Source organism: Coniosporium apollinis (genome assembly GCF_000281105.1).
Source record: "Coniosporium apollinis CBS 100218 chromosome Unknown supercont1.11, whole genome shotgun sequence".
NCBI lineage: Eukaryota > Fungi > Ascomycota > Dothideomycetes > Coniosporium > Coniosporium apollinis.
In genome coordinates, this window is record NW_006913273.1 from 220,212 (window position 1) to 246,796 (window position 26,585).

A 26,585-nucleotide genomic window follows, 5' to 3' on the forward strand; every position below is an offset into this window, starting at 1 on the left:
AAGTAATTCTACTAAAAAAATCTTTATTAAAAGAGTTAGAGTATAAGAGTATAAGCTAAAAGCTTAAGTATATAAATAATACTATTCTTATTTACTATAAAAGTTTACTTAACTTAGAATAAGAATCTTATACTCTGATAATATACCAAATTAATTACTTTATAATAGTAATCTATTTAATTATATTCTATAATATTCTTTAATTCTTTAATTAGAATAATTACTATTTTTAGTAAGTAGTATTATTATATAGAGATAATATCTATTATAAGTAAGAACTATAAACATATTAATATTTATAAAAGATTATAAGAAGTTAAAAATACTATCTATAAATATAGCTAGGATAAGAGAAAGTAGAAAGAACTATAATAAACTATAGTAAAGCTATAATAAAGAACATTTAGTAATTATAATATAGTTCTATTATATAAAAAAGCTTAATACTAGAGCTTAATTAGTTAAATTAATGTATAAAATATTATATATAGCTAGAAAATATTTGTAATAGACTATTATATATAAAGTAATAATTCTAATTAAGAAATTAGAAAAGAATATAGAATATAATAAGATTAGATAGATATTATATAGTAATTAATTAAGTAAATTATAAAAATAGTAAGTTCTTATCTTAAGTTAAGTATACTATTCTACTAGATAAAAATAATACTATTTATACACTTAAGTATATAGCTTATACTCTTATACTATAATCTCTTTAATATAGGCTTTTAATAGAATTTATTACATCTCTTAATAATTTCTTTAATTTAGCTATTTTTTGTAGAATTTTTTTTTATATTATGTACTTTTTTGAGAAATACTATTTACTAGAAACTATAACTTTTGAGAAAATCTTTTCTAGAAACTATTTAGAGTTATAATAGTATAACAAGAAAAATAGAAAGAAAACTCTGTAAGTAAAGTATATAGCTTAGTTATATAACTCTAGACTAATAGAAAATTGAAATACTAAGAACTATTAAATTTTAGCTATAATAGTATTCTTGTTTAGTAAGTATATTACTAGTAGAAAGCTAGAGATATACCTAGAGCTTTCTTTATAACTTACAAGTTCAAAAGATTTACTAATATACTAAATATATATTAAGCTATAGTTTTATTTAGCTATAAGAATATACTAAGCGGGTTTCTATAGTATACTAAAAATACTAGATAAACCGTATATATAGAGATACAGGCGGAAAACTCTTATCTGCAGGCTTATAGCGTAGTTGGTCCCTAGGGCTCGGGTAGCCGTCGAAAATCGACTCTACCAAGGAATCTCCTCAAATGCCGTCCGCAGCACATCCGTCCGCGTCTTCTGCATCTCAGGCGCACCGCTGCCGACATGCTCGAGAATATCAAGCATCTTCCTAACATCCATTTTCGCAGCGACGAAGAGCGTCTCCGGCATCATTGATTTGGGTGGTTGGCCGGGCGACACCGGTTGTTGCTGGCGATCAGCTGCAAGAAGTTTGGATATCGTGAGCTGCGGTTAGATTTAGCGGAAGTCTGAAAGAGGTGTTTATGGTGCAAGCATCAGGGTGACTTACTGCTTCCTCGAAAGCGCGATGCTGGAAGACCCACCATACGCCAGCGTCAACCCTCAAGAAATCCCAGAGCTCGAAGAACGCTTCGATGGCCAGCCTGGCGGCTTCCAGCGCCCCTTTGACGTCGCATCTCACCCCGCCGGCGTCGTTTTCGTCCATCTGCAGGATCATCAGACAGTGCCAGTAGTTGCTTCGTAGAAACAGATTTTGCCGTGCCCGCCGAGGATCACTGGCGGCAAGCCGGGCCACGGTATCGCGGTCGGTAGTGTTCAGGGAACTCGGGAAGGACGAGTAGAGCGTGCGGTATGTGGCTAACATGTTGGCCTTTTCCCGCGCGTTGGCCGTCAGGGGATGATTCAGGGCTCGAGGTCTACAAATTGTGGCCTGCACGAGATTGGCCAACCTCCACATGCTGCGGATGTACTCGTAGTCGGGTATTGGCTCCACGGGCCTGGGTGAAGGTGCGATGTGGTTGATGCTCATCGGATTGCTGTATGCTGGAGTCGGTGGGCCGGTGCCTGTGCCTGTGCTGTTGTTGTAGGCGGAATCTTCGTCGGGTTCGTCGGTCAGTGAGTCCACGGCCATGTCGGAAAAGGTGCCTGTCGGGGGAAGCTTAAGAAGTACTGTAAGGAAGGTGTCTTGGAACATGACTGCCTGCCAGACTTTGCGGCGCTGCTGCTTCTCGGATTTGGAGGTTCGCTGTCCAAAGCGATCGGGATCGCGGTTCAGGCCCATGGCGTACGCTTGGCGCATTAGGACACCTCCGAACGCCCAGGCATCCGAAGCATGGTTGTCGTTCATGAGAAAATAGCATATCAGAACCATGGCCTGGATGGCGGGTAGAGAAGGGCGGCTGAGATAGCTCGATATGCGTAAGGAGTGATGCGCCGCAGAAACGTAGAATTCTGCCACCTGTTCCTTCTCCTGTGGATCTGAGGCCACTTGCATGAATTGCGTGCCCATCGCATAGATGACAAAGTGCAGCGCTAACATCGCGGCATCTGCTGTATCCTTTTCTATAGGCGGTGACGACCAGAAGCGCTCGTATTCAGCGTAGAACTTCCGCCGGTTGATCATCGGATAGACCGGGTCGACCGACTCGAAGTACTTAGCTACCAGTATGTCGGCCTGGCCTTTTCTGGGCAGTATTCGGAGTACTTCTGGTACACCGCCACGGTTGGTCCAGTAGTTTGCAAAAGGATGCTCGCGGCCAAGTCCAAAGACGTGTGATGGGGAATGCTTGGAATTTGGCACTTGAGATAGTAGGTACGGAGAAGAGCTGGCTGAAGAGGTGGATGTTCGGCGGTAAGGAGGCGCTAATGTTGCGGCCTAGCAATCAAGTCAGTGACAGCGGATCACGGGCACCTGCTTGCATTCTTCTCTGGGAAGCTTTTCGCCGCAAGAAGTGAGGCTTCGCAGATACAAGAATGCGAATCCGACTTATGCGGAACTGGTGCAAAACGGACCAGAATGCCGCACTGGAAACAAATAGTACTGCGTCTGACCAGCCGATCAGACTGCAGGCGTTTTCCGCCGACAAGAAGGAGACGAAGACATCCAGCCTTCCGCGTACCGTCCGGCCAATTGCATACGGGTGGCACACAGACTGGGTATATGGAAGTATGTTCCCGTCTCGTTCACGCTTTGTTAACTCGCGAAGCAAGCGATATATGCAACAACATTATTAAAACACTAAAACGGGTCTTTTGGATTGACAAGGGGCGAGGAAGGACGGGACGGCAGTATGAATTCTGTCGGGCGCTCGGGATCACATGAGGCATGGTGATGGTAAAGAAAAACGGAAGAGCGCAGAATGAGGTATTCTACCCCAAAGAAACAGGCCGATAAGTAAGGGACAAGGCCGGGTATATACCTCTTGAGCCACAAACGTACTAAGTCCGCCGACGCCATGTGTTAGTTTGGATTTGCTGCGCGGCGTGCTCCCGCTACGAACATCTCGACTGTAAATCGTCAGATGCTTAAAGTGGGCACAGCTCCGTTAGCTCCAGACGGGCGCGACATACTCAGCCGTTGCGATCAGGTTGGCAACTTCAGAGTACTTGCATTCTGACTGGCGCTTCACGCAAGCCAGACATGTCGGTCGGCCCCGGTCACACTTCGAGGGAGTGTCAGCAAAGGACAACAAGCCCATCACGGCCCCGAAGGGCTCACCTTGGTCTTACGCTCTACGCACTCCTCGCAGCTCAAGGTCGGCTTGTTTCTTTTTTGCTTCTTCCTCGGTGGCCCGTTGTCGTCTGTTGCGGAGAGGGCACCTTCAGCGGCAGGGCCAGCTAATGAGGTCGGTGCAGCGGGCTGTTGTGGGTTGTCCGCCGACATTCCTCTCGGTGCTGTGGATGCCTGCAACGACTACCTTACGCTAATTTGAACGAGTCCGGGGATGTGGACGAGGGGACGGCGGGAATAAGAAGCGCCGCAGCCAACATCCGGGGGGCAGCAGTGGGATGTGCTGCCCCTCGGCTTGGACCCTGCCGCGATTTCAGAACAGCTCGCACGAGTAAGACAACACGCCCGAGCACGTCGGGCAGGGAAGAACTGTCACCGCGAAATCGACCCCCCCACGCTTCTTTTCAACCACCATCAGCTCCTCCAGCTCTATCAGCTATACCAACTGCCCAAAATCACCAGATCTATTGATAATCAAGAACTGCTAGCAAGCTCCTAAGTAAACGGTTAACAGGAGGCCGCATTGGGACGAGCGGACTGTGGTTTCAGCAATTCAAGCTGGTTAGGCTGCAGTGAGCCAAGATTCGATCAATAAGCGTGTTAGACCTATGCCAAATCGCTTGCGATAAGTGATTAAAATAGAGGGTAGAATAACACCGAATCAGATATAAAATTGGCTTCCAAAAAGCTTCAATTCTTGGTAGTAAATGGAGTGGTTAATGGAAACGTAGTGTTGGTGATTTTCGCGGTGACAGTTCTTCCCTGCCCGACGTGCCGAGTTAGATGGGTACTTGGGTACTTGGGCACTTGGGTACTTCGGCAATACATCGATCCCTCTTAGCGTATCTTAGACACGTATCTACTTATCTAGGGTGTATTATTGTATCACGTCCTGGCTAAGCCGGTTCCGGCTGCATGATAGACTTAAGAAACTTGTCTCTACGACCTGGACAATCTACCTCTGTAAAACACCAGCACATGCACTTTTTCAGCATGTCGGAGCGGTTACCACTACTTTACAAGTACCACTCGAAGATCCCATCACGCTGGAGCGACCACCTTTCAAGCATAGAGCTTTCCTGGCCGTCATGATCTCGTGGTGCATTTGTGTATCGAGAATCCACCCACTACTACAGCGAAGAAGTTTCTCGTCACTCGGCTGCCGTTCTTACCTTCGTTGAGCGCTCCTGAAAGTTGGGGAGCAGCTACGGATCAGCGTAGGGCCGTCAAATGCAACATTGATTAGCATTTGGTGTGTCGTTAGGTAGGCATGGCCCATCCCGAGAAGGATGAATCCTGGGACCAGGCCTCAAGAGAGACTCGGGAGCCCGTCAAGCCCTGTACTGGTTGGATGATCATCATCGCTGTTGTTGTCCAGCCGCAGCTACCTCCTTCGGCCTGGCCTTCTACCAGCACGACCCCTACCTCTGCCCCTTCCCCTGACTGCAGTCTTCTTGTCTGTTTGCGTGCTTTCCTCCTCCTCCTCCGATTCCTCGTCACGCTCGCTATCTTCCTCGCCAGACTCTTCGGCCAGACTTTCCACTTTGGCAGCCTGTACCTTAGCAGCGCTCCCTGGCCTAGCACCTCTTGCTCCTACGGCGACAGCAGCGGCCCTTCCTCCCCGCGCCGCACCTTTCTTGGTGGTCGCAGGCGAAACTTTGGCAGGCGCTTCCTCCTCCTCTTCCCCGCTCGCAGCCGTGCTCAGCCCCTTCGCCGGGCCTGGATCTCCCCTCCCATACCAATCCTCCAGGATCGGCGAACTGCCGCCGCCACTGCCCAACTCTTCATCATCGTCCGTGTTCAAAAACCTCCTCGCCCACATCTCCTCCCCAAACTCGCTTTCCGGCAGCCCAAACCCGTCCACCTCCGCCCTGCCATCCTCATCCTCATCCATCAGGTCCGGGTGCTCCATGCCATAGAAGTCGTCCTCCCGCTCATCCAGCGCGTCCAAATCATACAGCTGCCTCAGCTTCATCCATATGCCCGGGATGCGCGTGTGCGGGGTGGAGGGGTTCGAGTAGCCGTGCGAGCGGAGGGAGAGCGAGATGGCGAGCATGCGGAAGTGCTTGTGCATGCCGGTGGGTTTCCAGCGGATCATGGATTTGAACAGGCTGGTTTCTTGGTCGTCGGTCCATGAGTCTTTGAGGAGGTCGTCTGTAGTGGTTTGGGAGGGCTGAGAGAGTTTGCCGGGGGAGGAGGCGGCGGTTGTGGAGATGGGGGTTTTGGGTTGCGCGTCGGCTAGTGTGGTGGTGGAGGTGGAGGTGGAGATGCGGGCTTTCTTTCTGGGAGGCATCGTGGGCAGCGGTGGGCGGACATGCAATTGAGGTGGTAGTGGCGGCGGTGTTGCTGCTGTCAGATAGGTACCGAGTGACAGGGCAGGTTAAGGTGATGCAGCAGGCTGGCAGTTGATTGAAAACGCGGCAAGTCGCGTCAACCACCACGGAGGCGCAAACTTCGCCCCACTACATATCAACACTCAAGGCATACCACGCAGGTGACGGATAACGGCGTGAGATTGGCCGATGCTTCAGTGCTTCAGTCTGATGGAGAATGGCGACGCTTTCACCATTCCTCAGATATGGGGACCCTTGTTAGTCGCGGAAGAAGAGCCTTTACACGAGGCAGGCCTCTTCCCGCTTCCAGAGCTCGATGGTATAGACTCCGCCAACAACGCCGTCCATGTCGACGCGTCTGAACCTTTACTAATCGCCTGACAGTTTCTTCAGTCAAGCTTGACAATCCATACGCGCCCACGAAAGGACTAGATTATGATCTGCGTCTGCCGCACCTCGAGTCCTTCCGATTCGGGCCTCTGGAGGAGCTGGAAGTCACTGACACCTCCGTCGTCTCATCAACCGCGGAGCAGCCCGCCCTAAGCACGGTAGAACAGGTCGACATATGGACGATACCCTCGGACTTGCTTCCAAGTGGCCAAGATGCGCCGTTCATCACCTGGGAAGCCTTCGACCAGTCTAGCCTTCAGGAGCCGCGCTCCGCTTATGTCTCAGAGGCGGGACCTGGAGCATTCGACGGAGGATTGCACCGCCGGAGTGTGGGGGGCGTGTCGAGATTCGGTAATGCGCTGCCGTCAGACCTCCTACTCGCGTCTCTCCATCATCTGGGCATGGGTCGAGGCTCAACTCTTTTCTCCTATGATACCAAAACCCGGTCGTTTACGCCGGCACTCGAAGACATTCGAACCGTCGGCTACAGTCTAGCCTCCGCACAGAGCTCTATCGCCTGTTTCGTCCAGATGGGAAATGTGGTCAAGTATCTGCAAGACTTCGTGCACAACAGTTATGCCGGTGCAACCACGGTGCCTGCCCGGACGGCTCTAGCTAGTGCGATATCGACTATCCTCACTGCTCTGGATGCACATACTTCATCCAATAGCCAAAGTGCTCGCAGCTTACTGCAACTACATTCTCTGTTCGAGCGGCCTCAGCGACTCGTCACTCATCTCCAGCAAACTGTCACATCTCTGGAGTCAGCATGCACCAACGCAGAATTTGTCTCTAGACTTTACTGCCGGGCTCAAGATGTCGAACAGCAACCTGAGTGGTTGCGCCAATGCATGCTTCAATTGCTTACACGGGTCTCGGAACCATGGCTCGAGCTCGTCAGCGAATGGACTGGACTGTTGAGCAACAGCGCTCCAACGGACCAAAGTGCGAGTCTTGTGGAGCCAGAGGAAGCAAGCTTCGGACTGGCGGGCGATCAAACTGCGTCAGGGTACAACTTCAACGCGAAGATGATGCCAGACTTTGTTTCGGAGGAAGACAGGCGTATGGTATTCGAGACCGGGGAGAGCCTCTGCTTCATCAAGAAACACCATCCTGACCACCCTCTAGCAAATTTGGGAGCTTTCAACATCAAAGCTCCTGCACTTGAGTGGAAACATGAGTGGCGGGACATAGAAGCCGTGGCTGAGAAAGCCAAGGAGTACGAACGACGCCTCCTTCAAGCTCTGCAAGAGCACCGTCAAAGCACCTGCAGGACCGTCAGACAACGTCACATTGCAGTAGAAGACGCAGTCAATCTGCAGGACTCCGGCCAGAATCATGAACAGGTCCATCACGCCCACGTCGCAGACCTGGCCGCGCTGTTTGATCAGCCTCCTCGGCCATCCTTCGACACCTGGCCTGATGAACTTCGGAAAGTCCTGGCCAACGCTCTCGATTCGAATGACACCGCTCAAGCTTGCAAATCATCGACCTTCGCGCCGCCACTTTCCATCACACCCCTGCTCTCACTTAGCCCTCTGCTCGCCACTCAAGCTCGGGTCGTCAACTCCGAGTCACTACGCCTCTTGTTCCGCGCTCACGGTTTGAGGCTGCATCTCTCTCTACAACGCCAGTACCACCTCTTCGGCGACGGAATGTTCGTTACGCGTCTGAGCTCAACTCTGTTTAGCCCTGAGCTCGCAACTGCCGAGCGGCATCGCGGTATCATTCGCACAGGTGCGCCCATGGGCCTCAAGCTCGGCAATCGAAAGACATGGCCGCCTGCAAGCTCCGAGCTCCGGCTCGCGCTCATGGGCGTGCTGAGTGACTGCCATCACGCATCTGCGCTCCAGTCCAACAGTCGGCGTGGACAGCCCAAATCTGCCTCTCGCGGGCCTATGGCAGCTGATCGTGCACCTACCGAATTACCTGGCAACCTCAGCTTTGCTGTCCGTACGCTCTCCGCCGAGGACGCGGATAAGTGCATGGATCCGCAATCGCTCTACGCGCTTGACTTCCTGCGGCTGCAGTATACGCCGCCGGAACCGCTGAAGGAAGTCATTACTGCGGCGGTGCTCGAGAGATACGACCAGATTTTCAAGCTGCTGCTTCGGCTCTTGCGCATGCTGTTCGTGGTAGCGCATCTCCCGCGGGATATACCCAGTCCGACCGCAAAAATGTTCAGAAACGAGGCCCACTACTTCGTCACGGCCGTGTCTACGTATTTCTTTGACACGGGTATCACTGAGCTCTGCAGCGGTTTCTCGGCTTATCTTGACGATATCGAGCGGCGGCTGCAGCGCGAAGACGATAACGGAAAGATCGGCCAGCTAGTCACCGGTGGGCCAGAGAGCCTGAGGATAAGGCACGAGCAGTTCCTGGACCAGATGCTCTTTGCGCTTTTACTGAGGAAGCGCCAGGCTCAGGTGATGGTCTTGCTGGAAGAGATCATGGAGGCCATTTTAAGGTTCGAAAGGCTGGTCCAGGAACGGCTTGAGGGATGGCGGGAGGTGGTAGAGCAGCTGTATGCAGGTTTCAGGGCCAAGATTGGGGTGTTTTTGACCGTTTGCAGAGGGCTGGTAGGAAGAAAGGGGTACGGCAAGCGAAGGGCGGCTGAGTCGGGGGAACAGAATACTATTGAGCGGCTGGTACTGCTGCTTGATATAAGCGGGTATTACGCTACGGCGAACGAACGTCCACCGTAGAAGCTCCCCCGTCAGGTGGGTTTGCCGACCCGCTTGAATCATCTGGCTCCAAGTAGGTTTAATCAGCGGATACATCTAGCACAAGATCGTGTTATACCGGTACTCCATGCGGCTACGACTGGTGCTACAAGTGATCTGTCTACACTACTGATACATCGAAAACGACATCAAAGAACGAAAACCACGGCCGTAGAAGCCCCAACGCCGCAACTGGCATTGTTGATGGCCGCTGATGCTCTGCCCATCTTCACCTCATGGAAGGGACACCTAGGTGCCCGGGGATGGAACATCAATAGGCCGGCGCTGACATCCAAGGGGTCCAGAGCAACCTCGGGACTTCAGATCCGCATCTGTGGACCACAGCCCTGAATCAGCGCAGCAAGCTCCAAATCAGCTCTCTGCTCGAATGGCTGAAGCACGTCGAGCCGAGTCCTCGGCCCCGGGCATCAGCTGGATGTGCCTGTCAGATCAACGCCATTGGACAGCAGTTGCACTAGAAGCACTCGGGGGAGGGGCTGCCAGCTACCCCTCCTCCAAGCCGACAACGAGCTTCAGGGCATATTTATGGAGGCTCTGCCCCCTGCTCTGGAACCGGATCGTGAAGGTTGACCTAAGAGCATCCTCTCGCTTAGTACCCATTGGACCCTGCGAACCATGTCCGCCTCCATGACCGTCCCCGACTTCGATGACCTCCCAAAGGTGGAGGGTATGCCTCAGGGATGCGCATGGGGCGTATTCGACAAGGACGGGAAGAAAGACGTGTTAGGCACGCTGAACCTGTTGACGCCTGATGTTGTCAAGGCTGCGGTGGCGGAGGTGAAGGAGGGTGTATCCGTGTCTCTGAAGTGTGTTGTCCTAAGCCTACCGCCAACACTATCAAGCGGTCTGAACTGACTTTGACCAGCTGGCCAATTGGTGCTATCAAGACTCCCGGCTTCTTTCGGAAGGGGCTGGTACACAAGGTCATGAGCTTCATCGATTCACCCTTGGCGGCGCATGGCTTTGATGATGAGATTGAGTTCAACACGCAGTGCAGCAGTCAGTGGGATAGCCTGTGTGAGCATCACCACAAGAGCACCATCCGAGCGCTTCTGATAGTTGTACAGGTCATTTCAACCACCAGCCCACCGGTCTAGCGTACAATGGCATCAAAGCAACCGTCGAGAAGCTTGTGCAAGAGTTTGGTAACGAGGACAGGGAGAAGCTCCTTCCCACTTTAAACCGTAAGCCCCACCTCTTCAACACTTAAATCTCCCGCTCAACTCACACCCCCGCTCCAGACTGGCACGATCGCGGCGGTCTAGTCGGTCGTGGCGTCCTGATCGACTACAAGTCCTACGCCGACGCAAACGGCATTTCCTACGATCCATTCTCCGACCACCGCATTACCGTGGAAGACATAGAGACCATAGCGAAGTCACAGGGAGTTGAGTTTCGGCAAGGCGATATCATCATCGTCCGTTCTGGCTTTACCGAGGCGCTCGGGGCAATGAACGCGGAGGAGCAGGATAAAGCGCTCGGAACACATCGGACGTGCGGCGTAGAAGGTACCGACGAGTCGGCGAGGTGGTTCTGGGATAAGCACTTCGCAGCTGTTGCGGGTGATGCGCTTGCCTTTGAGGCTATACCGCCCATAATCGATGGGAAGGAAGAGACTGTTGCTAAGCTTGGTATATCAATCAATTTCCCTATGCTGCATTGGAATGAAGGAAAGCTTACATGCGTTTCGAACAGTACTTCACCAGTGGTTCCTTAGTCTTTTTGGTCTTCCGATTGGTGAACTGTGGGACCTTAAAGCACTATCCGAACAGTGCGCGAAGTCGAAACGGTATTCGTTCCTCCTCACCTCCAGTCCGCTGAATGTTCCTGGTGCTATCGGCTCCCCGCCAAACGCGCTGGCAATTTTCTGAGCAGATCAATCTGTTCGACGTGGTCTAGAAAGTTGATCTGTATTCAAAGCTACTTGAGTATACGGCAATGGATGCAAATGGCGTTAGTTCGGCTTGATGCAGCAGTAGAGTGAGTTGGATTAAGTTCAGTTCGTTAGTCTTTTGAGGCAGTCAAGTGCTTGACGAGCTTGGTGCAAGAGATGGATCCACTTTATGGATTGAATGAAGTAGTATAGAACAAATCACTGAAGCGTTTCAACACTTTTCAACTGATAGCTCAAGATATCACAGACGAGGGTCCTGACCAGGTTACCGCTCCGCTTCCCCAACCGGCGATCAGCCCCTTGCGTATGCAACTCCACTGTATGCCAATAAGCTCTACGTTATTCACATACTGGCTTCCTGGGTGCGCCGTAGTCTTCATGTGAGACTCGCTATGTAATAAATCTCTCGCTCTCCTCTCCTGCGAATGGGTCACTGGAATTGAAAGTGCATTATCTCTGTGTTGTACGCAGCCGGTCGCGTTTCCTATTCGCATGCAACAACTCATATGCAGAAAGTGGGTTGAAAGGTGTTAGTTTTATTACTCTACTCCTTCATGCCGCTAGAAACCAGCAAGCCTCCCAGGTAAAGATACCACACAAGTCCGAAGAAGAAATACTCTACGATAGCCTAAGCAGCAACAATAGTGAGCCTCAGAAGCTCATCTATACCAGGCAGCGAAAACGCCCCCTCCATCAGCAAAGTTAGCCACATATGAACATATACAACGCCAGATCCCCCCTTTTACAAGCCTACCCCGATGCAAACCACGTGACCCACCGCATATCAACATATCCTCCCAGCAAGGAGCCGCGTCACCGAAGTACTAATCATTTCCGATTCGAGTCTCTACTTCCCGGCCTCTGCTTTTGCAACTTCTTCCGCCTCCGATCCGCCGACTCCGTCCTCGCATGTCCCGGCTCCTCGACCGGCGGCGCAGGACTCCGGCTTCGGGCCCGCGGATCCATGAGTCCCATGTTCGGTCCCGCTTGCTCCTGCATCTCGATTGCGGTGGGCTCGTCTGCTGCTTTCACGACGAAGCTCCTGCGTGCGAGGGGGCTACGGCCGGTACGAGCGCTAGCTTGGTGCGCGGCGGAGGAGGCGCGGTCGCCAGGTCTGAGGGACTGCTTCGGGGCTGCGAGGGTGTCGGAGGCTTGTGCGTTGTGAGGATTAAGCGGTGAAGACAGGTCTGGCGTGTATGTGCCGTTGGCGCTGTTGACGCTGCTCATGCTGTTGTCCGTGTTGTTGCGTGCAGCTGCGGGGCGCTGGGAGTGTTTGGTAGGGTTGTAGACGCCGGAGTCGGAGTCGTCGTTTAGAGATTCGACAGACTCGTTGAAGCCGGGTTTGCCCGAGCTGTAGGGGCTGGGGCGCGCGCTCTCGTAGAAGGCGCCGCCGGCTGGCTTCTGCGCTGCCTGCCGAGTGTGGTAGAGCCGCGCATCTTCGGGGTCAATGAGACTCTCGACGCGGCGCGGCATGTAAACTGAGTTTCCGGCGGACATAGCAGTATAGGTCGAATCGAAGGAAGCGCGAGGGTGAAGCGGTATATGGGGCGTATTTGGGTTGCGAGGCCCCATGTCCGGAAGGGTAAGTCCGGAGTCGTTACCTTGTTGATACCAACCATCTGCAAGCCTTTCCGCGGGCGCAAAGCGGCCTTCGAGATGGTCCGATGGTTGGAGCGGCATGTTTGGCACGCGTCCTGACTTCTTCCGTTTCACGCGCTCCTCGGCTGCGGTCTTGAAGGTCTCAGGCACAACGTTGAGATCATCGCCGGTGGCTTCGGCGTGTTCGATGGCTTCCTGCGGACTGGTTTTAGTATCGGCCGTTCCGGCATCAGCGCGCGGTCCGCCCCAGGTGCGCTGGCCGGCTGTGAAGATGCCGTATACCATGTAGACCCAGTTGAAGAAGGGGTTGACGACGAACATAAGGGGGTACAGCATGACTTTGTACCGGCCGAGTCTAGCGCCGAAGTAGATCATCAGAAGCCAATTGAGACCAAGAGAGATAGCAATGAATCCAACTGGCAGCTGAGATATCTTCTGAGACGTCGTGATGAGTGAAACGACCATGATGAAGAAGAGCAGTGCTGTAGTGCGGATTGTGTTCTGCATGAAGCGGACGACGCAAAGGATGGGATATCGCTTCCACAACCGGATATCCGTTAACATGCAGACCTCATTGGTGATGAAGCCCAAGAACCATCTCCGGCGTTGCTTTAGCAAGCTGCGGTACGTCTGAACGGCCTCGGTTTTGCAGAAGGCACCCGTGTTCATCTGGATCTGATAACGTTCTTTGGCGCCAATCATGAAGAGATGCGTCAGCCAGCGATCTTCGCCGAGATGGCACTTGCCATAATCGAAGAGGTCATCGCACTGTTCGGCCTTGTCCGCAAAATAGTATTTGGCCATCTTTCTGAAAGCCGAGAAGCGGAGGATGGTAAGCGCACCAGGCAAGCAAGTCACGGCTCCGCATCCAGATTCTACTGATCGTTCGAATAGCTGTCCATGGATGTACTCCATATCTTGAAGCAGCGTGATCAGAGTGTTCTTCTCTGTCGTCGAGGTGATGACTCCAGTCATTGCCAGCATATTCTGCTTGCTGCCAGGCTTGAGTTCCATTTCGTAAACGAAGTTCTGGATGCACACTTTGTCCAAGATGCAGTCCGAGTCAATGAAGAGAACAAACAGATTGTCGTTCCGGCGCAAGTATTCAGTGTAGATCTTGTCGATGAGCTTGTAGGTTCTCTTCTGACAATGACGCTTTCCTCCGTGCGGAAATCTTGAGACGGTGATACGAGTGCTGCGATAGGTCACGTCGATGCTCCTAGGGTACGTATCAAGCGTAAGAGGGACGCCAAGCTTCTCGATGGTGTTGAGATACAGCTCGTCTTCCTGGTCACCGTCGAAGGATAAGAAAACGTGCAAGCACGACGGTGGGTACTCGCAGTCGACCAGCGAGTCAACGGTTCGTAGCAAGATCTCAGGGATCTCCTTGTAGCACGGCATCACAATGACGACTTTTGGCGCCGAAGACTCGTCCAAAACTGTCTTGATCCGCTTTGTCCGCCCCAACGAGTGAGTGACCAGCTGGTAGACGCAGAACAGCCATGGAATAGTCAGGAGACCGGCGAACGACCAGAAGGCGAACCACTGGAGAAACTCCACCATGCTCACTGGGAAGTATCTCACGACTTGCGGTGGCAGCGGGAGCGTGACGACCATGATGGGAAGGAAGATTGCTCTGCAAGTCTCAAATCAGCAGCAATTCAACAGCTCGCGATCTATCCGGCGGGGCTCACCTGAGCGCAGTGAAAAGGATCATCATGATTATCGCCAGGATCTTCACGCTGACAGTTTCCGCTTTCTGGTAGACTTTGACAAGGCAGTACATGAATGCAGCTACCCAGAGGAACCACTCCAAGAGGGCTGCCAGCATTACTGTTCCTACGATGGAGGTGTACACAATCTGGGTGCATGTTAGCCAACGTCCAAGATACCCATCCGCTGAACAAGAAGACCCACATCTTTGACCGGCCATGGGTCTGTGATGTCTGGGATGCCATTCTCATTGGCCGCCCGGACTACGAGTTCTCCCCACATATTGACAAGATACAGTCGTTCGCGGGTTGGAAGGGATGACGAGTTGTTGTTTAGCGAGTGGATGCCTGGAAGGCGGGACGAGTGGCAGAAGGTCGTCAGGTGTGTAGGAGGGCGCGAGGATGGAGTGCCGAGGAGTGGATACGCTTCTAGCTTTCGCGAGGTACAGGTGTGGCGTGGCTCTGCTGCTGCTCTCAGCGATTAGTGAAAGCCATGTGCACGAATTCTGCAGCGCTTGCCTTGCTGGTTGCTGTGGCTCACCACAGCGGGGTGTGTGGCAGCACAGAGGACCCGACGCTACGGCAGGTTGCCGCTGTTGGTAGCACAAACTACGTTCGCTGCCCAGAGCAGAAGTCTGTATTATCAGGCGCTACGTAGCAAACTAGGGCTGCCGAGAGGGATCAAGCAGAGGTATGGCAGCAGCGGGCCACGAAAATCAGTCCACGATCGATGTGGAGAAACTTCTCGTAGAGCGCGCGGGCAGGAGCAAAGACCGAGAGGGAGAAGCTGATTTAAAGATGCAGCAAGCCGAAGTTCCGCGCAGCGAGGGAATGGCAGAAAATCGCAGGTGAGGCCGAGGCAAGGAGCGTCTGTTCTAAGGAAGCGAACAGGCTTGCAAAGCAAAAGAGCGGATGTTGCGTGGAGGGCAGAAGGAGTGGACTGCGGCGGAGGGCCAGCAAAGGATAGGGAGCACAGAAGAAGCACCGCAGGCGTGGAGGACTAGGTACAATTGTATGGAGTGTGCAGCGCCTCCCTACCCCTGGCCGGGACAGAACAAGCGGGCACTTGCGGCGCCATCGCTCGAGGGGAAAAGCGCAGGGCCAGTGCCAGCGTAACGTCAACTAACGTCAGTCCGCCTGCATCAACGGCCGTTTTCTAAAATCGGCTTCGGCACGTCCCTCAAGTCATGGAGAGCATGGCCGACGACTTCTTACGGCGGGCGCCATGTGCTGCGCGACACAGCAGCAGCCCACTGGCCACTGCGATGCCTCACAGACAACCTTGGAGGAGGCGAATAACACGAGTGAAGCGACGGACGAACTAGTTACAGAGTAACCTTCAGTCGCCAATGGCGATGTGGACGAGCGGTTCGCGTTGAGCTTTGATGGGTTGACGTCCGTCGTCTTCGCGCCAGCGCTAGCCTTGACGCCAGGGACAAGGTACGCGCGATTCCCCCTGAATGCCCAGGACGGGAGTTCGTTTGAGCCTCTCCCGCTCATGCATCAAGCATCACCCGGGCATGCAAACAATGGCCAGCGAGTCGTGGGGCAGTGCCCCTTGCCCACAGCTCTGGTTCCTCGGTCCAACCAGCACGCAGACACGGGTTTTGCGGCAAGTCTCCAAATCCACCACCACGCTCAGCTCCTCCAGCTCACAGCCGCCCAGTCATGCGAGTACATGGCAAACCGTGCTTGAATCGCGATTCTCAATAGCTTCCCAGAGGCGCAGCGAGAGCCCTCGTTGTTGCGCCGCCTGCTCAGCGCGGACACCAAAGCCTTAAAGGATCTGTGCAAACTCTGCCGGTACCTTAAGGTTAAGCAGAGCCCACCGCGTGGACCGTGACGCGCCGGATGTACGAAAGCCTCGTCGCGAACCCCCCCACATCGACTCAAGGGACAAATGCCGCCACGATCGCAGATGAAGATGCGACATCTCCCCCGCCTTGAAGCACCTCGCAACAAGGCAGCCGGCTTGGTAGATAACAAGAATGAGCGCACCGTCTCGTAGGCTTGCTTTCGAGAACTAACAACGCCTGCAAGAGCAACTACAGAAGACTGCGGTGTGGCAACAACCCTGTCGTACGTGAAACACCGTGCGAGCCACCCCTTCTCCTTCGGGATACCATTTCCGGGTCGTTCCCCATTGCGGCATCAAGCCTCGTCTCTCTCCGCCTGAGCTATTGAGTAAGAGCCGAGGAGCCGTCCACAATGCTAGTCAGAAGATCGTATCGATGTTTATCTAATTCTGGAGCCCCTATTGCAACTCTAGTCGCTAGTTGTTCAGATGCGCCTGTTGTAGGTTAACTAGTATGTTCAGCTGCTGCGATGGACAAGATTGCCCCAAGCCGTGATCGTCCTCTACGCGGGCCTTTGGAATATTGATACTGTATGCAACCGTTTGAAACTTTGTTTAGCTCTCTTCAAGGAGGACATCCCCAGGCCGCCAAGGTTGTGAGTGACAGGCACCGCAACGAGACTGCTGCCCTGATGCTACATACGAACTATCATGCATGACCGCGAAAACAAAGGGTTCACTGCAGCCGTACGAAAGAACCGTTGGAGACGGCCGCTGCCATGGTGCTGTAGACGTGTAAATCGGACTCTATGCCACGATTCCTCCTCAGCCTGCGCCATTGATGTTCGCCGGATAGAACAGATAAGAACTGACTGTTGGGCTGGCGTGAACTGTATGCCAAAGATGAGACGATGGGCGCCCAGATATGATACTGTGCGTATCGATAAACGCTCGCTTACAGCAGCGACGTCAGCGGTTAAAGTTACGTTGGACGGTGAGGTGTGAATGTCTAGGCGCGTGTGTCTATCTAGATTACCTTCACGACCTGCAGCTACCGCCGCGCAAATTCGAGATCTGAGAACGCCTGCAGATGCCACTGCCCTGAACAAATGTCATCAGCCGGCGCACCACGTACTCTACGACAGGAACTACTCTCCTTCGATCCTTGACGGCAGTACCCTCACTTCCTGCGCACATCTCATGCCCCAAGCTGCGCGCTAGCACAACATCAACATGGATAGACGGAGGAAGCGTATGTCCACGCGCGCGAACACCCTGTAGCACCTGTGTCTGACATGGCAACTGCTTAGGCGAACTGCGCGAGCTGAACCTCAGGGCCTGGGCGGACGAAAAAGGTCTGCACAACCCAAAAAACACCACATCTGGTGCCAGAACCACTGACACAGCTCCAAGATGTGTTTCCCGTTCAGAGCTCGCTCGACTCCTCCATGAAAAAGAACACGGCCTTCATCAAACGCCTCCGCACAGCCGTCACCGCTTCCTCTCAAGCCACCTTCATTCAGGAAATCCGAACACTGTCCCTTCACAAATATCTCTCTGAGATTATATCCGCATGCTACGAAGGGCTCAGCAAGCTCAAAACACCCGGCGAAATTGCGGCGGGCGTAGAGATTGTAAGCGCCTTGCACCAGCGGTTCGGTGCGGTGGAGTTCACAGGATATCTGGGCTGGTTCATAGGTAGGGGACTGAGCTCACCGGACAAGGCACAGCTGAAGTCTCTGCCGCAAGATGTGAGGGACAGAGAAGAAAAGGAGCGCCTCGCGCGCCAGAGGGTCCTCCTTCGCGTTGCTACTGAGCTTTGGCTTGTTGGGGTCCTGAGAAGTTTGGAAGACGTCACCAGACTGGAGGAGGCGACGAAGGGCAAGGAGAACGTCAAAGCTGGCGATGGGTCCGCGAAGGGCAAGGCTAGCGCAAACCCGGTCCGCTCTGGACCTGGAGACGCCGAACCGTTCCCACTGGAGGTACTCAAGGATATGCTTGGACAAGACCGAGAGCATGTGAACCTTCCGCTGGTAGTGTTGTTTGTCAAAACATTCTCGTGGGACGTGCTGGGCGTCAAGATCTCGTCTGCGGAAGGCCGGAAGACGATCAACGAGGATGGTGCGGCTATCTCTATGGGCAGCAAAGGCGAAGACTCAGCCACCACGGAAGATGAGGAGGGGCCAGGAAGGGACTCCCCGATCACGCCGCCAGAGCTCCAACAGCGCTTCAAAAATGTCCTTATGCGCTATTTCGAAGAGGTCAAGTCTCACCTCGTCCGCGACCAGAAGTCGTTGACCGCTCAAGGGCGTCGCAACGCTGAGGCATATGTCAAGTCTGGGGAGGTCTTTGAAGATCGACAAGCAAACTACGAGAAGCAGGTCAAGTCCCAGGAAAAGCTTCTCGCAAATGCGCAGGTGCTTGCAGATGCACTCCGTGTCGAGATGCCGGACCTCAAGGAGAAAGACGCCTCAGCCGCTGCAGGAGACGGCAGCATCGGCCTCGTCAAGGCGGGCGAGTATCTACGTGGCCAAGGCGAGGGCCCTGGCATCTGGGAGGACGAAGACGAGCGTCGGTTCTATGAAAACCTGGTCGATCTAAAGGAGCGTGTGCCCGGAATTCTGCTGGAGGACGGGAAGAAGAAAAAGCCCGAGAATGGCGACCAAATCGGGAAGCGCGCGGACTCCAAAGCGGAAGACAAGTCAGAGACCACGAGCGCTTCAACTTCCACTGAAGCGAAGATAGCGGACAATGACGAGGCATCGATGGCCATCGCCAACAAATCCGTTGGCGCGCAGGTTGATGCCCTTCTCGCCCGCTTACCTGAATTAACAACCAAAGATGGGGTAGACGAAGTTGCGTTCGAGTTCTGCTTCCTCAATTCAAAGGCCTCCCGAAATCGACTTATCAAAGCTGTGGAAGAAGTGCCGAAGGGCCGCTCAGATCTTCTGCCTCTTTATGCGAGGCTTGTCGCGACTCTTGGCAGGTATCTTACAGATATTTCCCAGAGCTTGGTGACTTATCTTGATGAGGAGTTTCGCAGCCTACAGCGGCGTAAACAGAAGGATTTCCTAGGCCAGGTTCGAACACTCAATGTGCGCTACTTGGCGGAGCTGACCAAATTCGGTGTCGTGCCGGAGCACGTAATTTTTCATTGCCTGAAGGTCAGCTTGGATGATTTCTCAAGGATGAACATTGAGATCATCAGCAACTTGCTTGAGAACTGCGGCCGATACCTCCTGCGCAACCCCGAGACTTCTCCGCGAATGAACTCATTTCTGGAGACACTGCAACGCAAGAAGGCCGCTCAACACTTAGGCCAGCAAGAGCGCATGTTGATTGAAAACGCACTTTATTACGTCAATCCGCCTGAACGAGCTGCTATTGAACAGAAAGAGCGGACTCCATTGGACCTCTTCCTCCGCAAGCTTATCTATCTGGACTTGACGAAGCGTAACCTGGATAAGATCGTGAAGCAGATTCGCAAGTTGCATTGGGAGGAGCCTGAAGTATCCCTCACGTTATACATAGAGGTTTACCATGTACTAATATCATCTAGGTCATTAACCTTCTGCAGAAGATATTCACGAAGCCTGGTAAAATCAAGTACAGCAACATCCACCTACTGGCGGTGATATTGTCGTCGCTCAACCGATATCACCAAGAGTTCTGCATCTCTGTCATCGATGACTTACTTGAGTCCATCACACTTGGCCTCGAGCTCAACGACTTCAAATTCAACCAGCGCCGTCTAGCTGAGGTGAAGTATCTCGGCGAGCTCTACATCTACCGGATGGTCGATTCACCCGTGGTCTTCGATGCTCTATACAAGCTCGTCACCTACGGTCATGCGAACGGCACGCCTATGCCAGGAAGCGCCAACCCGCTGGATCTTCCCGATGACTACTTCCGCATCCGCTTGGTCTGCAATCTTTTGGAGACCTGTGGCACGTTCTACAACAAGGGTGCGGCCAAAAAGAAGCTGGATTTCTTCCTGACATTCTTTCAATACTACATCCAGACCAAGGAGCCCCTTCCGATGGACATTGACTTTGTGGTTCAAGATGCTTTCGCCTTGGTTAGGCCCCAGTGGAAGCTACTTACTTCGCTTGAGGAGGCCGGTCGTGCCTTTGCGGAAGCTGTGAAGGAGAATTACCAGACTTCAGCGACCGGCAAGCCAATCGAGGCTGATGAAGTCGAGGAGGAATCTGCGTCCGATGATGGTCAAGATGTTGACGAGGAGGATTTGGATGATCAAGTGGGCGAGGCTGAAGGAGACTCTGGCGAAGAAGTTGATGTAAGTCGTGGCTAGGTTTGTGGCTATGTGCGACTTCACTGACTCGTATATCAGGCTACTGCTCAAGAAACCGAACCGAAGTCGAATGAGTCGGACTCTGAGGAGGAGCAGATCATTGTCACTCGTCCTGAGGACGAACGAGACCCAGAAGCTGATGCTGATTTCGACCGCGAACTGGCGAAGATGATGGCCGAAAGCGTACAGGATCGCAAACTCGAGCGGAAGCCGATTTTCGACGTTCCGCTACCCATGCGGCGAGCTCAGCGCGATGTGACAGCAGCTGCCGATGACAGCGATCGTGAAAGCCCCGCGCCAAGCGGCTCGCCAAACACGATGAAATTCTCGCTGCTGAGCAAGCGCGGCAACAGGCAGCAGGTGAGCACTGCAATGGCCAGCTCTTTTACTGCACCCTTACTGAGATTCCAGACCCGATCCATCGATCTCCCAACCGACTCGCATTTCGCAATCGCCATGCGCGCGCAGCAGCAGGCTGAGAAGGAAGAGCAGCAACGCATCAAGAACCTCGTGCTCAATTACGATCTCCGTGACGAAGCCGAGGCAGACGGTGACCCCAACTTTCATTATATACTCCAACCCAATTTCAACCGCCCCGTCAACAAGCAAACAGTCACTGAGACAACAGCACCTCAAGGTATCGACAAAACGCACAGCCCGTACATCCAGCCTCGCATCGACAAGGCGGGCAACAACCGCAGCCACCAGCGCGCACGGAAGCTGCAGCTCAGCGATGTTGACTGGTATGGAAAGAAGTCTCCTTCAGCTCTAGACTCTACTACTTCGGCACCAGCGTCTGCGGCCGGCAACGGACTTGCGACTCCTGGTGACGAACACCCAGCACGTTCGTCGGCTCATGACGGCAAGGGACGCCGAGGTGGACGACGCGCTTATAGGACTTTCGGCTGATGTCGCCCTCCCGCGGGCATTTCTGCAGGACCTGATTGCTTTGAAGATATATATTTATCAACTAGTGATCACCGACCGTCGCCCATCGTCGAATCGATATGCGTTCCGGCTATGCGAAGTCACCTGTGCTGCAATTAGGTACAGGCCTCATGCGCCTCCATTCAGCCGCGGCGGCGAACAAGCAACCGAGGAAGCGATCGCGCGCTCCAGCAGCCTTCGGAAAACGGATGGAGTCCATAGGGCAGCCAAACGCGGTTCACGTAGCAGTCGGACAGGAGTCACAGACAGCGACCCCTGCCGCGGTGGATATGTTGCCGTGAGCTTGTGCTGGGGCAGCGAGGGAGCGGGGGCGGCCGCAATATGCAGATTGGCGTTTCATTTCTTCCCTCTCTTGAGTTCATGTACTTTCGCGGACCGCTGACCAACTCTAGCCACTCATTCAAACCTCGTGGAGGAAGCTTCGGGTGCTTTCAGCCATAGATAGGTTGTGCTTTCTCCTGCCTGTTCACTATGCTAGTACAGCCGCTGCTCTACTGGTTAGCTCTACTGATTAGCTCTACATGTGGTGTAGCTAGCAAGCAAGGGTAACTAGTAGAGGTCCAGAATCACTCATCACATGCCTGTGCTGGCATGATGAGCCGCGGACTCTAGTCGGAAAGGCGTCCGGGTCCCTGCATACGGTAAAACCCCGCCGCTTGTGAGACCCTGGGCCAAGGGGGCCTTGCTAAGCACACACCAACCAACGTCATCCTGCATTTCACACAAGCGACAGCTAGAGGGTTTCCTCATAAAAGACAGCTTCCCTAAACAACTTCTTCTCTTGACCTTGAATAGCTTCTCTCTGCACCATACAACCCTCTCCCAAAGACCCGTCTCCAGCCCAACTCTCAAAAGTACACACCACCGTCCCATATCACAACCCGAAGCCAGGAAACACAGAAAACATAATGGCATCTCCCTCCCCCCAAGACCACTACGCCTACACCCCCGCTGCCACCCTCTCGACCCGCGCCCTCCTCACGAACCCCCCGCCCGGCCCAACCCGCACCGAATCCTCCATCAGCAGCGTCTCCGCCGCGCTGACCCCCAACACCCGCACAGAAGCCGAAGCAGCACTCACCTACAACAGCGCCCAGCAGACCGACTCCGCGGCGCCGACCTCTAGCTCTACGTTCCCGACCTCGGGCGCGGGGGACGACATGGTAGACGGTGTTTCAGAGTCGCCGCGGCCGGGGCTGCCGCTAAGGACGAGCAGTCATCATTATGCTGATGCGGTTGGGGCGGCTGCGCCGACTGAAGAGGATGCGGACGTGGGGGCTGGATACGCGGCTGAGGGTACGGAGAAGTACGTGAGCGGGCGGAGTGGCGTGGGGAGTCAAAGTTGGAGGCCGAGTGGGGTGAGGCAGCAGAGTTATAGCAAGGAAGATATGCGGCGGTTGATGCAGGAGAGGCTTATGAAGGAGCACCCCACGGACCCGGGGTATCAGAGTGGGAATGAGAAGCCGTAAGGAGGTGTGTCCTGTTGGGATGAGCATGCTAGCTGTGACTGAAGATGAAAACCTGGGGCTGTGGATGTATGACAGATGGAGATCTCGAGGGAATATGGAAGCTTGTCGAGACTGGAGAAGATGTCAAGTCGACTGAGGGTGGCTCTTGACCGTTCACTAGGTCAAGAAGTGACTGCGCCGCTGGCGAAAAAAGAGTACCATAGTACTATCGAAGTTCTTCCCATTGGCCGAAGCATCTGCCTCGTGAGTGAGGGGGACTATACTTGACAGCGAAGGTTCATGGCGCTATTGGGACATCGAACAAGTTGAGTCTTCTTAAAACAAGACTCTTCTCAATCAGCTTGCACGTCGCCTTCGTCTGGGGGTCCGCAGCTAGATTATTTGGCAGGAGCTGAGTTCCTCGCCCAGAAATCTCATTGGACCGAAGCACTACTTAGCTCGACTAAAGATTCTTCGCGCTGCCGTCTCGAGCAACAGGATTTAACAACTTGAAAAGGCGTTGCGCCCAACAATATGTAGGCCTTTCTCTTGTCCAGTTCGATGTGACGCTCCGTCTGTCAGGCAGCACTCCATACGCTGTACAGACTGAGCTTGTAGGACTGTACTCTGAGCAATAGCAAAGAATGACAGGTGCAGTCAGCCATGCCCGTGCCACTGCGTTAGCCAGTCTCGTGCCGTGACTTGCGGTGCATTCTAATAAGCGTCTACAGTACGCATCTATCGCAGGGGAGTTGCCACGCCGAAAGTACCGATGCAGGTAACCATGTCTGTTGAAGCGACGCGTCATCACAAGAGAGCCGCGAGACCTTGACCCGAGCAGGAACACTTATCAGGACCTTGCCTGCGGAGGTGAACAAGTCACCTCCTCTCTAAGTCTCGCGAAATTGATGTTCTGCGGACCGGAGCCTCTGTCCGGCTTGATTGCACCTCTCGGCGCACGGTTGCGCTGCGCATTGGGAGATTCCGCTGCTTCTTCCATGCAGGCTTTCCTATCAACAGGGTCGCTTGACCGTCCTCAAGATCCGGAGGAGGACATTTCTCGTGATTGGGGTAGATCGGCTCTTCTTTCGACTGTGAAAAGGACTACCTCATCGGACGTGACCACAACCGCGTCTTCAATGATATGATTGCTTGTGCTGACTTGGTGCCCCATTCTTGTCTCCCATTCTTGCACGTCCCATTCGAGGCCAGAGGTGGTGATCACGGCGGGTCCGTTAATGGGTATGATGCCAACGTTCTGGGTGAAGTAGCCCGCCGATAAAGGCACGTGGATAGTGCTCCGACCCGGCCGGAGGAGAAAGGAGATGTTGGACTCTGACACCAGCCATAACCGATAACCGCGGTGCTCATCTTGCTCGCGGATCATCTCATGAAGCAGTCCCAATCCTTGGTCAACGCGGCCAGCCAGAGTGCCCAAAACGATGATATCCTGAGGTGAGGTTGACGAGTCCTGTTCCAGTACTTTATGCATGGCCTTTCCGAAATCCGTACTATACTGATCTGGGTCCTTGGAGATGGCTACTCCTTTCGCTCGGTAGTAGTCTTGTACATCCTGGCGTAGGGAGTCCAAATCGCCATGTACGATACTCGGAAGCTACGATCGAATTAGGCTGAGCAACAATGATTTCATCACGTAGTTCCTCACGTATCTGTCTCTCATAGTCTCTTTTGAACCAACGAATATATCATACAAGCGGTTCGCGCCGCCATCAGCGCAAAGCCGGTATCCCGCATGCTTCCACAGCCTCCTGAAGACTTCGAAATCCGCAATCGGTTGGTTCAGAATGATAAGACTGGGTCTAGCCTGCGCTGTCGATATCTCTTCGCACAGAAACTCTCCAGGACTGCACTCCATGATCTAGTATAGAGGATAATGCCGATGAAACTTCCCTGCTTTGACTCCCGCCTGCAACTGCCTCCGGCGTTGCCGTTAGAATAATGAGCCATGCGGAATCCGGAGTTTTCCCGCTTGCGACTCAAGGAAGTTGCCAGAGGTGATATCTCAGGCGCTATTATTTTAGAGGGAGTACCATCTGCCCCCGATTCTTGCTGATGCACACGGTGATGTCCATTGTAATTCACCAACCGTGACAATACATGCACAATAAGAGACCCTTATCGATGACGTTTACATTCATTACTAACATATTCACCACTACTACCATATAACACATAGATTGGATCATAAGTCAAACCTGCGACCAAATCGGGGCAACGCCACCTGATTTTGTATGACCAGATATAGATCCACCGGCAATACGCCATACTCCGAAGTACTACATACCACCGCGCCAGGAGCATTGAAAGTCTTGCCTCAGTAAGGCCTGTCCGTTGTGGCCGCCTTTTACTCGGAGCAGACTGCGAAACCCACCGAAACATAGCTCGGGTATCCAGTAAAGCCAGCTTGTGCATGCTCCTGTTCACCCAACACGCCTTGCTCCTCCCGACTAGAATCCTACTAACAGATCGCCAAGCTCAGCTACTTGATGACATGCTGGAGAAAGAAACACCTGACGGCAATGAATTCCTACGCACAATCGCCTCGCCCTCCCTCTCGAACTCAAGGAATCTTGAGCTCCACATGCCCTGCCGTACCAGCCACTAGATACACAGTCGTCGATGGCACTCAGCCAACCTCTGGGACACTGACCATCGTTGTGCGGTTAAAAGGCACCTATGGGTCCGAGATCCTGAGGTGCAGCTGTACATGGTACAGTCAACTCATGATGGAGGAATTAATAGTAATGGCAATCCATGAAGTGGAGACCTAAGCAATGACGCCGATGAGTTGTCGAAGCCTTGAAAACACTAGACGTGCTTCCCCTGATGAGAGGCCGCCTCAGTGGAATCAATGTTTGTCATTGATGTTGGCTTGATCCGCGGATTAGAGGGGAATCTACCGATCCGTCCGAGAGGCCGCTTTCTGCCGGGGTTGGCTAATGGAGAGCTACTTTTTTGGGCAGATTCTGAGACAGGTTCGTGTGCTGTATCGTGTAGGTTATCAGCCAGTAATTCTGCGCTCCCAGAAGGTAAACCGTACCTGATTTTAGATCCTCTTCGCTCAGTATACATGTCATTCCACGGCGCAAAACAGGATGCGCATCTGCAACGTGTTGTTCTGAAATTACTGCGCCCTTCGCATTTACCACATGGCCTGAGCCGAGAACAACTTCCCTATCACCGCTCTCGACCTTTCCAGGCTCTTTTGGTGAAGGCGGGACATTTTCTTTCTCATCATCCGCGAGCACGATAGTCATACCGCGCCGGAGAGTGACAATCTTGCTGCCATCACTGCTGCTGGACAGCTTGCCACGTGCCTTGCGGCGGCTGATTGGAGGCGGAGAAATGGGCTTCTTCAGGGTAAAAGGTAAACGACGATTCGCGCTTGAGGATGAGTCTTGAAGTGGACGCCTCTGCTTAGCCATGGCTAAGTACGGCTTCTGTAGGCCATGGGATGATTATGGTTCTATGTTGTCGCCACATGGATGGAGTTGGCCCCTGAGGCTGATGGGACGGGATACGAGGTGGTGACGTCATAGCATGCATCATGAGTAGCATACCTGGGCAATTTTAAGAAGTGTCGCGACCATCGTATCAATTCTCATCTGAATAGCTTGTAAACCGCATTGAAGGCCTGCTTTTCTCACAA

At 53.1% G+C, this 26,585-nt stretch overlaps 8 protein-coding genes across 8 annotated transcripts; 4 read left to right on the top strand and 4 right to left on the bottom strand.

The window, feature by feature from the left end:
* Nucleotides 1-1,276: 1,276 nt before the first annotated feature.
* On the bottom strand, nt 1,277-2,633 carry W97_02826 (uncharacterized protein; the record flags this gene model as incomplete). The annotated part of the gene is made up of 2 exons (XM_007780725.1): nt 1,277-1,495; nt 1,560-2,633. The coding sequence occupies 2 exons, from the start codon at nt 2,631-2,633 to the stop codon at nt 1,277-1,279; spliced, it is 1,293 nt and encodes a 430-aa protein (XP_007778915.1).
* Nucleotides 2,634-5,124: 2,491 nt separating this feature from the next.
* Nucleotides 5,125-6,033, bottom strand: W97_02827 (uncharacterized protein; the record flags this gene model as incomplete). The annotated part of the gene is made up of 1 exon (XM_007780726.1): nt 5,125-6,033. One exon carries the CDS (start codon nt 6,031-6,033, stop codon nt 5,125-5,127), a length of 909 nt encoding a protein of 302 aa, XP_007778916.1.
* A 250-nt stretch (nt 6,034-6,283) lies between these two features.
* On the top strand, nt 6,284-9,168 carry W97_02828 (uncharacterized protein; the record flags this gene model as incomplete). The annotated part of the gene is made up of 2 exons (XM_007780727.1): nt 6,284-6,392; nt 6,458-9,168. 2 exons carry the CDS (start codon nt 6,284-6,286, stop codon nt 9,166-9,168), a joined length of 2,820 nt encoding a protein of 939 aa, XP_007778917.1.
* A 654-nt stretch (nt 9,169-9,822) lies between these two features.
* On the top strand, nt 9,823-11,078 carry W97_02829 (uncharacterized protein; the record flags this gene model as incomplete). Its single annotated transcript, XM_007780728.1, has 5 exons — nt 9,823-10,013; nt 10,073-10,224; nt 10,275-10,391; nt 10,449-10,838; nt 10,903-11,078. 5 exons carry the CDS (start codon nt 9,823-9,825, stop codon nt 11,076-11,078), a joined length of 1,026 nt encoding a protein of 341 aa, XP_007778918.1.
* An 851-nt stretch (nt 11,079-11,929) lies between these two features.
* Nucleotides 11,930-14,695, bottom strand: W97_02830 (uncharacterized protein; the record flags this gene model as incomplete). The annotated part of the gene is made up of 3 exons (XM_007780729.1): nt 11,930-14,336; nt 14,395-14,561; nt 14,618-14,695. 3 exons carry the CDS (start codon nt 14,693-14,695, stop codon nt 11,930-11,932), a joined length of 2,652 nt encoding a protein of 883 aa, XP_007778919.1.
* A 2,960-nt stretch (nt 14,696-17,655) lies between these two features.
* W97_02831 (uncharacterized protein) lies at nt 17,656-21,428 on the top strand (the record flags this gene model as incomplete). The annotated part of the gene is made up of 4 exons (XM_007780730.1): nt 17,656-19,716; nt 19,767-20,504; nt 20,559-20,879; nt 20,931-21,428. 4 exons carry the CDS (start codon nt 17,656-17,658, stop codon nt 21,426-21,428), a joined length of 3,618 nt encoding a protein of 1,205 aa, XP_007778920.1.
* A 947-nt stretch (nt 21,429-22,375) lies between these two features.
* W97_02832 (uncharacterized protein) lies at nt 22,376-22,936 on the top strand (the record flags this gene model as incomplete). Its single annotated transcript, XM_007780731.1, has 1 exon — nt 22,376-22,936. The coding sequence occupies one exon, from the start codon at nt 22,376-22,378 to the stop codon at nt 22,934-22,936; it is 561 nt and encodes a 186-aa protein (XP_007778921.1).
* Nucleotides 22,937-23,951: 1,015 nt separating this feature from the next.
* Nucleotides 23,952-24,791, bottom strand: W97_02833 (thiamine pyrophosphokinase; the record flags this gene model as incomplete). The annotated part of the gene is made up of 2 exons (XM_007780732.1): nt 23,952-24,530; nt 24,582-24,791. 2 exons carry the CDS (start codon nt 24,789-24,791, stop codon nt 23,952-23,954), a joined length of 789 nt encoding a protein of 262 aa, XP_007778922.1.
* Nucleotides 24,792-26,585: the final 1,794 nt, after the last annotated feature.